General features: G+C 33.8%; 1 protein-coding gene and 1 long non-coding RNA gene across 2 annotated transcripts; one reads left to right on the forward strand and one right to left on the reverse strand.

Moving 5' to 3' along the window:
• Nucleotides 1-5,734: 5,734 nt before the first annotated feature.
• On the reverse strand, nucleotides 5,735-6,255 carry LOC119066122. The gene is made up of 3 exons (XR_005085703.1): nucleotides 6,135-6,255; nucleotides 5,919-6,080; nucleotides 5,735-5,858 (listed from the first exon to the last, which is right to left on the reverse strand). It is a non-coding gene; the product is annotated as an uncharacterized LOC119066122 (long non-coding RNA).
• A 3,273-nt stretch (nucleotides 6,256-9,528) lies between these two features.
• LOC119066668 lies at nucleotides 9,529-10,945 on the forward strand. Its single transcript, XM_037169254.1, has 4 exons — nucleotides 9,529-10,358; nucleotides 10,426-10,502; nucleotides 10,571-10,732; nucleotides 10,791-10,945. Exons 1-4 carry the CDS (start codon nucleotides 9,551-9,553, stop codon nucleotides 10,854-10,856), a joined length of 1,113 nt encoding a protein of 370 aa, XP_037025149.1. The 5' UTR covers nucleotides 9,529-9,550; the 3' UTR covers nucleotides 10,857-10,945.
• The last annotated feature ends 422 nt before the right edge of the window (nucleotides 10,946-11,367 follow it).

The following is an 11,367-nucleotide window of genomic DNA, read 5'->3' on the forward strand; positions in this document are numbered from 1 at the left end:
TTACTACTGAACCAACTTCACTGCTAAATGACATTTCATGGATATTGACAAGAGTGAAGTTATTAAAATAGAGCGCAAAGAATGTAGCACTGAAAATAATTGTGGTACCTTTACAGTCTAACCAAGGTTCCATATGGGCAATTTCGAAAAGATCGGTTTCCACAAGCTTTTGTTCAATAAAAAAAACTATTTAGGTCAAGTGGACCAAAAAACATCATATTCTCTCACCAATAGAGCCAAAAAACAACTTTTTCTCTCACATTTTCTTTCACTTTTCGTTCCCACTCACGTCACTTTTTGCGTATTGCTAAGGATTTCATGCAATTGTTATGAATAAAATGTTTGATAATAAAGTAGATTGTTGTTATGTATTGTTTGGAATGTGACTTTTTGATCAGCCTGAATGAAAAATATGTCACCCGGAACAAAAAGGTTTGTTTTCACCCAGGTGGTGAAAACGTCCAAGGGTGGAGAATGCCAAAAGTAACATTAGAACCACAAAATTTTTTATCAGATTCTCAATGCATCGTCTGTTTTCCATCTATACAATAAAAAAACAAATTAATCTTGAAATTCAAAATTTTAAAAACTCAATTTTATTTGTATAAAATTCTGTAAATAATTCATTCATCCTTCCTTACACCTTTGATGTTACAAAAAATTGAATAAAAATTATTATGTACATGCAGCAGCTAGCAGCTATCTGCAATAAATTTGAATGATTCTTTTAGAATCGTCAGGTTCACAACTTGTAAAGAACTTACACCCGCCAGATATTGTCTGTCAATAGTAAAGAAACCACTTCCTGAAACGTATATCGGGAGGGAAGTTATTTGACTGCAAATTTCCTGTTTCAAATGATAGAGTTGCACATGGTCTGACGCCCAAAATGCATATAATTCGATGCCTTCAATCAGATGTTTTATCTGTATACGTGGTAGAATGAGATTAATTTGTAAAATTTAAGAAAATGTTTACGAAACCTTTAGTGCACTAGACTGGCAAGAGTTTACTAAGATGAAGAGCATCGTCATACCGTAAAGCATTGAAAACAAACCTTCTGCAATCAATTTTTATTAGAAATATTATTTCGACAAATGTAGGGGCCATAAGATTTCTGTGTTAAAATCAAACTTCAAAAACACAATTGCTCAATGATAGCTATTAACAACCAAGATCTTTTGCAAAATTCTTCAGACTATCACAGACTTCTTCTACTTCTTTCGACCTGGGCGCCGATTTTCATGCATTCGTAACTTCATGATATTGTAACTTGACAGTTCTTATGGAATTTTATACAAGCATCTGTCAAGTTACGAATACTTGGAGACAGATGTCATGAGAATTGATGCCCTGAGCATTTTCACCGAAATCATCTAAATTTTGCTAGATAAGTTATTGCTTGTAATTGTCGTCAATGTCTATATATCTACTAGCATAGCACTGCTCCTAGCGTTAACATATAAAATATTCGGAGGCTGATCAAATCTCAGCAGGAGCAGTGCTATGCATTCGAGATGAAAAAAATACATGCCCATTAGTGGCAGCGTATCCCATTTGAGTTCCAATGCAAGAAAAATCCAGTAAAGCTGAGATGTTACATAAATAAATGAATTGATGATCAGAAACAGTAAATTCCAACCGAAAAACATGTTGATCTGCGAAACTAATATCCAAAGGTCCATGTGCATCAACTTAACATTTTTCAAAATTTCAATTTTCATTGACAAATGTGAGAAGGTGATTGTGTTCGTTATTTGTTCGTTGATCTCCAAAATAAACGTTGTGACGATGTCACCGAACAGAATTATATGAATTACCGCGAACGGAGTTATCAGTCGAAGCGAAGAAGTAAGCAAAGGCGACCACATCTTTGAGCCAACGTTAGTTGAATCCGAAGCTTGCACAACTTCGACAAAAAGTAGTCCTTGCGACACAAAATACAAACAGAAAATGGACACAACTTTCAGATAGTAGTGAAACCTCATATTTCTAGGGGCTTTATACCAGAATTTCTCTTTTCCCCTTTTCTCAATTTGGCGAATTCGATAAATGATATTTTGATAGGTCGATTTATAATAAAAGCACTGAAAAGTGGCTGATAAAAGCACCAGAACAAACGTTAAATGTGAAGCAAAGTTAATAAGTGTATGAATGGAACTGAACGATTCAAAATTGGGAAAGACAAATATGAAGGTTGCAATGCATAAACCAACAGTCGACGATAATAATATCGGCAAGAGGTCAAGGAAGTGTTTAAAATATTTTTTTCCTTTTTTTGTAATCGGAGCTAGGCCGATGCATCTGTTAAAACAAAATTGAAGCTTGAAAGATTCTAAAACGGACATTTCTTTCAATAAAACTGAAATACTTTTAATGAAACCGGACCTATTTCCTTCGGTGTTTCGGTGCGACTAAATGAAATTGATGGTGTCGAAATTCAATCGAATCAAAGAGACCTAGGTCAATCAAACATTACAAAATCGAAATTAAACAGACCGTTTAATTATAGATAGCAAATAATGAAAGGGACAAAAATGTTGACATTGTGAATGGGTTTTCAATGGGTGAGTAGCGGGAAACATGCAAAAACGAAGTCTTAATTTCTTTCGAATGAATGTGAGTACGAATACAACTTCTATCGAATTTAAATTTTCAATGTATAACGGTAGATAAACAGTACCTTAACTTATGAACTTTGTTACAATTTGTAATGCTACAATATTTTTACCAACAGTTTCTACTTTCTTTTCTTGATGATTTCCAACGACAATAAATCATTTGACAAATATTTGTGTAACCTCGTAGGCAGACAACATAATACATGTCAGCACTTGAAGTGTAACAAATATTTTTCGGTAAAAAACGCTCTTTGTCGTGTTTATTGAATTACTAGCTATTTTAAATGACTTTGTTTGAATGCCGTTTTCTTTTGACTAGTAAACAGATAACCGCTAAAAATTTACCTCCTCAGCCTTGTTTAAAATGACCAAGCGGCATACTTTTGGTAATAGATTTAGATTAGATTATGCAAACAAATCGTGAGCAAATGTATAAAGTTCATGGAGGATTGTCATATCATGCCAGAACGTTAGTAAGCGGGCGTGAAGCAAGTCCATCTATCTTTGACGACACAAAAAACTGAATGAAAATTCTTATATGCATTCAGCTAGCCCCTATCTACAATTTTTTTTTTAATTTTCACGGAATCGTTGTAACCCCAGACATATATTGTCGGTTAATATAAAAAAGACACTACCTAAGACGTTTATCGCATTTATCTGAAAATTTCCTGTTTCAAATGAAACCTGTACATAGATGGTCAATAATATGCAGTGCAACTTAACGTATGATCTAAATTTCTATTAACATTTCCAAAGATGCAACAGTAATTGCCAAGTCTACTAATTCTTTTGATCTGAGCGTTTTCAACAAATTAGTGCAAAATCTTTTACTTCATTGATTTTAACATAAATTTTGCTATATAAGACCGCATAAAGTAGAGATCGTTGCTTGTCAAAAATGTCAGCAGTGTTTCATCCTTGTCGATAACAAATGAACTGATAAAAAGCACTGTTCTGTTTAGATGGACCATGTTGGTTATAGTATCTAGGACATGTTCAGTGCCGGACTGGCCCTATGGGCGTTCGGGCGATTCCCGAAAGGCCTTTTGATTTTTGAATGGATAAATGACAACGAAGGGCTTTTTGAAAAATTTCTCCATACAACGCCCGAAGGGCTTTCTTGAGCCAGTCCGGCACTGGATATGTTTTACAGGTGGAGTAAATAGTCATTTTACAGTTCACATACTATTGTCATCCTATTCTACTGTGAAGCATATTTTACAGGCGATAGGTGAATAATAGTATTTTACATAACTAGGGATAAATAGATGAAAAGTAGAGTTTTCGTGTGTAAACAAAAATACGAAAACAAAACTTTTCACTTTTATGCCGAGTTATGTAATGGATTTTACATGACGAGAGGGTCGAAAAAGTATGGTTTCGACGCATGTACCATGTAAAATTAGTCAAAATGATAAAAATACATGCCCATTAGTGCCAGCGTATTCCATTTCAGTTCCAATGCAAGAAAAATCCAGTATAACTGTGCCGTCACGTAAACAAATGAATTGATAATCAGAAACAGTAAATTCCAACCGAAAAACATGTTGATCTGCGTAACTAATATCCAAATGTCCATGTGTATCAATTTAATACTTTTGAGAAATTCAATTTTCATTGACGAATGAAAAAAGGTGATTGAATTTGTTTTCTTTATTTGTTCGTTGATCTCCGAGATGAACATTGTGACGATATCACCGAACAGAACTATATGAATTACCGCGAACGGAGTTATTAGTCGAAGTGTAGAATTTAGAAAAGATGACCACAATTTCGAGCTAACCGGAGTCGAATCCGAAGCTTGCAAAACTTCGACAAAAAGTAGTCCTTGCGAGACAAAATAGAAACAGAAAATGCAAACAACTTTCATGACGTAGTGAAACTTCATATTCCTAGGGGTTTTATACCAAAATTTCTCTTTTCCTCTTTTCTCAATTTGGCGAATTCGATAAATAATATTTTGATAGTTAGACTTATAGTAAGAAGACTGACAATTGGCTGATAAAAGCACCAGAAAAAAACTTAAATGTAAAGCAAAATTAATGATTGTATGAATGGGGCTAAATGATTCAAAATGGGGAACGACAAATATGAAAGTTACGATGCATAAACCAGCAATTGATGATAAAAAAACCGGCAAGAGGTCAAGGAATTGTTTAAAATATGTTTTTCCTCTTTTAGTAATCGGAGCTAAGCCAATAAATCTGTTAAAACTAAGTAGAAGCTTAAAAGATTCTAAAATGGACATTTCTTTCAATAAAACTGAACGCAGAACCGAAATACTTTAAATGAAAACGGACCTACTTTCTTTGGTGTTTCTATGCGACTAGATTCAATTGAATCGGAAACACCTGGATGAATCAAATATTACGAAACCAAAAATTACACAAACCATTTAATTATAGATAGCAAATAATGAAAAGAATTGAAATGTTGACAGTATGAATTGGCTTGCAATGATAGAGTTGCGGGAAAGCCTTGAGAATAACCTTCTAGCGATTTTGAATACATTAAGTCAAATATATCGGTAGATACTAAGTACAGTGGAAAAAACAGAAAGAAACGATAAGTACAGTAGTTTATGAACGGACATAATTATAATGTAACGATTCTAGCGTGGTAATGATTCTAGACTGCAAACAACGCATCATTTGATAGCGTTGTGCTAAATACCTGTTCAGAGTTGTGTAATACAAAAAGGAAATGAAATTGTAATGATATAATATCGTTGCGGACAGGCTCTACTTTTATTGATGGTTTCCAACGACAATGAATCATTTGACAAATATTTGTGTAACCTCGTACGCAGACATAATACATGTAAGTATTTAAGAAGCAACAAAAATATTTCGTTATAAAAGCCCATTGTCATTTTTATTGAATCACTAGCTATGACCTAAAGCGATTCGTTTGAACGCTGCTTTCTTCGACGTGTAACCGATAAAATAATGTACTTCCTCAACAGTACATATCCTTTTAAGTGGTTTAAGTGGACCAAACCAAGTAACGAAGATTTAATAACAGATTAGATATGCAAACAAATCCTGAACCAATGTAAAAGTTCTTCTAGATTGCCATACAGAAAATAAATGAGGAAAATGAGACGACATTTTAAGTTCAAAAAATAAAAATTTGATTTTATTTGCATAAAATTCGAAAGATCTTTCCTTATACGTTTGACGATACAAAAAACTGAATGAAAATTATTATGTACATGCAGCAGCTAGCAGCTATCTACAAGAAATTTTTATGATTTTTCACGGAATCATCGGATTCACAACTTAAAAAACTCACCCCAGCCAGATATTGTCGGTCAATAGTGAAAAAGCCGCTACCTGAAACGTATATTGGCAGGGAATTTATTTGACTGAAGATTTCCTGTTTCAAATGATATAGCTGCGTATGGTCTGACGCCCAAAACGCATACAATTCGATGCCTTCAATTAAATGCCTTATCTGCACACAGTAAAATTTTATAAATACATAAAATTATGGAAATGTTTAGGACACCTTTAATGCACTAGACTGGCACGAGTTTACTAAAATGAATAGCATCGTCATTCCGTATAACAGTGAGAGCAAACCTTCTGTAATCGATTTTTATTAGAAATGATTCAAACAATTAAATTTTGATTTTTGTTGAAATTCTGGAAATTCTAGTCTACAATTATACATAAAACTATGTGATTCCAATGATGTAATGGTTATTTGTTTACCAAAGGGAGAAAATAGGAAATTCCAAGAAGAGTGAAAGTTTTTGCCTAGAGCGAAGCGAGACGTGCAATTCGCTCGGGTTGGAATTTCCTATTTTCTCCCCAAAACACGTAATATTTCATCCGAGCTTGGCCTGAATAACCCTTTTTATCCACGAAACAAATACATCAATTTATTTCATCATTTTTTAAACCCTAAACAGAGTGACTGTTGCAAAGAGAAAAACTCTTGTCCTATGGGGGGAAAAAAGAGTTGAGAAAATGGCAATTTTCTCACCTGAACTGTCAACAAAATGCTATCTTCTCACCGCATTTGAGTGGAGAAAATATGGTTATTAACGCCGCATGGATGAAAAATACTTTTCACATTAACGAAGTGACTTGTATAACGATTATTGACCGAGTCTTCAGCTTCAGCTCGGATAAACAAACTTCACACAAGCACTATTTCCAGCTCAGCATACGACCTACCGATCAGTGCCAGCGTATTCCATTTCAGTTCCAATGCGAGGAAAATCCAATATAACTGATACGTTATATACACAAATGAATTGATGATCAGAAACAGTAAATTCCAACCGAAAAACATGTTGATCTGCGTAACTAATTTCCAAAGGTCCATGTGCATCAATTTGATACTTTTTAAAATTTCAAGCTTCACCGACGAATGGGAAAAGGTGATCGTGATTAAGTTCGTTATTTGTTCGTTGATCTCCAAGATGAACATTGTGACAATATCACCGAATAGAATTACATGAATTGCCGCGAGTGGAGTTATTAAGCGGAGTACAGAAGTAAAAAAAGATGACCACAGTTTTGAACCTGTCGAAGTTTCCAATACTTCAACGAAAACTAGTCCTTGCGACACAAAAAACAAACAAAAAATGTACAGAACCTTCAGCAAATACTTAAACTTCATATTTCCAGGACTTTTATACCAAAATTTCTCTTTTCCTCTTTTCTCAATTTGACGAATCCGATAAATGATATTTTGGTACGTCGACTTGCAGCAAAAGGACTGACAATTGGCTGAGAGAAAAATCATGACGAAGCTTATTTGAGCAGCAAAATTAATTATTGTATGAATGGAACTGAATGACTGAAAATGTGGAAAAGCCAAAAGAAATGTTGCAATGCATAAACAAGCAATGGACGATAATATGATTGGTAGGATGTAAAGCAACTGTTTCGACGAAGTTGCTGGTTTTCTGGTAATTGGAGCCAAACCGACGGTTTTATAAAAGAAAATCAGAGGCTTGAAAGGTTCTAAAATGGACATTTCTTTTCCGATACAATGGAACAAAAGACCGAAATTCTTGTAATAATAACGCACGTATTTCCTTCGCCGTTTCAATGCTACTAAATATAAGAAATGAAATATGGTTATTTGACTCAAAGAGATCCTTATCAATCAAACATACAAAGCGAGTATAAGCAAAGTTAAATAAACAAATCAATTATAGACACTAAATAATGAAAATGTTAAGAGTTTATGTAAGTTGCGGGAATACTGAATACACACAATACAACACGGCGGGAGAAATTAAAGACGTCACATTTTTGATTGGATTTTATCAGTCAAAAAATCCTTAAAGGGTGTAGGTAACGCAATTCCTTTTGTCTTTTACAAAATAACGGATATCGCTGTTGGTGATGCATTCTGCGTCGGAATTGTTGGAATAGAAATTATGTTCATTATTTCTCAAACAATTTTTGAAATTTTTCGTAGCAGTGGCCTTACGTCAAGCCCGCTAACTGACGTCTGGGCATGATAATTGTAACTACCTAATTTCCCCCGATAGTACTTATCTGCTTAAAAATGAAACTGCTGACTCATTTTTTTTTTTTTTGAGTACGATTTCCTCATTTGATTTCCCGCAACTTTTTTCCTTTATTCATTTGAGTTAAAGTCTGTAGTTTCGATAGAATTGGTCAATCATCGAACTGTGAAAAATGGGAATGGGCTCTATTATTTCGTGAAATGTACATTTTAATGGATAATGGAAGTGTTTACATCGTTCTCATGCATCCATTTAGCATTGAAAAATAAATTTTTATTGACGAAAACGTACCTTGTTTTGTAGGACCCTCAATTAGTTGAAGACCGAAAATCATTCGTATCGTTTATAGCGATAGAATCATTAGAGTTTCGTTAGATGACTGACTAATTTTTTCGTACTACACGCATGGAATTTTGAAAACCGACACATCTGTTTCTATGTTTTACTTTAGTTTTTGATTACGAAATTACTACCGTTTTTAAAATTCCGAGCGTGTACATTTACAGAAGCAGACAAACGATGTCACTGAAAGAGGTCATAACGCCTAGTTGACCTATATATTGCAACAACACGTTCTATTTACTTATATGATACTACATTTATTGCTGCTTTTCAAGGACAATAAATCATTATAAAAACTTAAGAAGCAGGTACACGCACAAATATTGTTTAATAAAATGATAAATCAATCGCTAATTTTGGTTAAGATAGAGGGGGAAGCAACTATAATTCTGCTAACGTAGTGAAAGTACGGATTAATAATTTCTGAAATAACAGACGAACAATCGGCCATTCAATCGGCTATACATCTGTTATCGATAACGACGTCAAAAAAGACCAAATAGTTCTGACAAACGTTGTCTTATCTCGCAAATTATATGTAAAAACAAATGAAGTAAAAGATTTTTATCAAACATTAGAAAACATTTTCAACAAAAGAAGTAACAGATTTAATGAAAATATCGTGAGACTCTTGATGTCGTCTGTAAAAGACTGAGAATCGTTTTAAAGGTGGATCACAGTTTATATTCGGACGTATGCAAATAGAATGCTTTTGAAGCGGAATTAATGAAACAAAATTATATTTTCTAAAATTCATATAGTTTTCTTCAATTAAAATTGGCGATTGTTGGCTAGATGATTCAGGTTACACTCTTCAATGAGTATGTAGAACTGAAACGGGCAAGAAAGGCTTAGTTCCATTTATACCAAGATTTACGCAAACTTTCGATATCTTAACTTGGATTTAACGTAAAGCTATGGTCTTCTTTTGTACGATTTATTTACATTTTTATTGCCTAATAAACATTTTATTGGTGAAGGAACTGTGTGAATGAAACCATGACTGAAATTTACCCAGATTTTATTCACCATTTTCTCGTTAAACCCACGTACATGTGTACCACCACATAATTAGTCGAAACAAAAGAAAATGTTACTCCCGAAACAATCTGGCATTTTATTTTCAATATTTCGATTCATTGGAATCGCGCCATATACTAGAAACACAAATATCCAATATTCACGAAAGATTGGACACCTAATACCGACGTTATTATCACCGATTCTCAGTTTGTGCTTAACGGTATTCCTGTTTATATTCCCACATTTCAAATCTCTGGGTCCCGTTCATACAATCATCAATTTCTCCCATATTTGGAGCATTTACTTTGCAATTTTCAGCGCAAATTATCAATGCTATTTTTCCACGTCCGCATATCGTAAAGCCAATTACCGAATTCGACAAATTGGAAAACGTTTTAGCGAAAAATCAGCAAGGAAACATATTTATCGCTTTCAACGTTGCTATAAAATCAAAATATTGATCATTTTCATACTATTTTTCGGTTCACAAGGCTTGGTATTTATTGAGGTATGGGTCATGTCCATGGATAGCGGACTATGGTCATCATTGACTGCTTCGTTGGTGATATCTTCTTTACGAATTCTGTATCCAATACACATTTCGCATACCATACTTTATGCAGATATTCTGGCTTTGTTCATTAAAAGCGTTAATATACAAGCCCAAAATCCGACGATATGTTCGACTTCCTCGCAATTTCTAAGAAATATCAAATCATTTCACATGGAATTATGGAAATTAACAGTCGAGATAAATGACTTTTTCGGGATACACCTCGTTTTCGTTATAATTAACTCGTTTATTTACAACTTATACCAGATGTACTGGTTATTTATGGCGTTTCAACTAAATTGGGGATTGCTGGCTGTAGTTGGTAATTATACAAGACAGTGTTGAGGTAAATTTTGTGTTAGATTTATTTTGCTTCTTTTTTTCAATAGACGGTTTCGTATCATTATTATACGGATCGGTGAGTCTCTTTACTCTAGTAGAATCATGTCAATCCAGTAAATTGGAGGTATAAAAGTTGTAAACATTCTCTCCTGAAACTTTGTTTATCTAACAAACATTGTTCCGTCATTCCAGATCAACCTATTGGTCCAAAATATCGAACAAATTATCTTTTGGACGAACGACAATTTACACCTTCATCAGTTGAAACAAGAAGTTTTGCATCAAATCAATGTATTACCTATATGCATTAGCGCAAATCAATATTTTACCATTGATAGGAACTTTTTAGCTACGGTAAAATTGATATGCACTAAGAAAATGCGTCACATATTTACCGTTCAGCCTTTTTCAGATTACTGCTGGTTGTTGTATGTATATCCTGATTTTCGTTCAATTCTTCTTAACCGTAAAGGAATAAGTGGGGAGCTTTAAGCTTCATAATGGTGTCGAATGTTATGTTGTTTGTAGAATAAAAAGATTTGATTTCGGTTTGGGTGATGTGAGAATTCGTTTCTTTTAAACGTTATACGAAGGAACAACCATAACAAAATCCATAAAAATTTTGATGAAAAGGCTGTTGAGCTAATCCTTAACGAGTGGGCCCCGTTGTGAGCTTTGTGTTTACTTTACATTTGAATCAAAAGAAATTTCAGTAGAGCGATGAAATCGAAAGAGTTCGAAAATATTCGATGAATTTCAGCAACAACAGCAGAAAATACATCTCTTTTTTCGAATATTTATGAACTATCTCGATTAAAACGCCCTATTAGAGTGTTAAAAGAGCGAAAGACAGTAAGGGTAAAGAACCAGTTTATTTAATACGTCAAAATGTATATTCTCTTTTAACTCTCTATAGAATGATAAGAGAAAGAAAAAAGAGAGAAGAGTGACCACTTACTCAAAGGGTCTCGATAGGTGATGTCAAAACT

The sequence above is a fragment of the Bradysia coprophila genome, chromosome IV (assembly GCF_014529535.1).
Source record: "Bradysia coprophila strain Holo2 chromosome IV, BU_Bcop_v1, whole genome shotgun sequence".
NCBI lineage: Eukaryota > Metazoa > Arthropoda > Insecta > Diptera > Sciaridae > Bradysia > Bradysia coprophila.

Excerpts from the sequence above, each read along its gene's own strand:
- LOC119066668 (XM_037169254.1), top strand. The coding sequence starts at position 9,551 with ATGTTACTCCCGAAACAATCTGGCATTTTATTTTCAATATTTCGATTC. Across the intron at positions 10,503-10,570 it reads GTCAATCCAGTAAATTGGAG|ATCAACCTATTGGTCCAAAA; the intron begins GTATAAAAGTTG and ends CCGTCATTCCAG. Across the intron at positions 10,733-10,790 it reads ATAGGAACTTTTTAGCTACG|ATTACTGCTGGTTGTTGTAT; the intron begins GTAAAATTGATA and ends AGCCTTTTTCAG.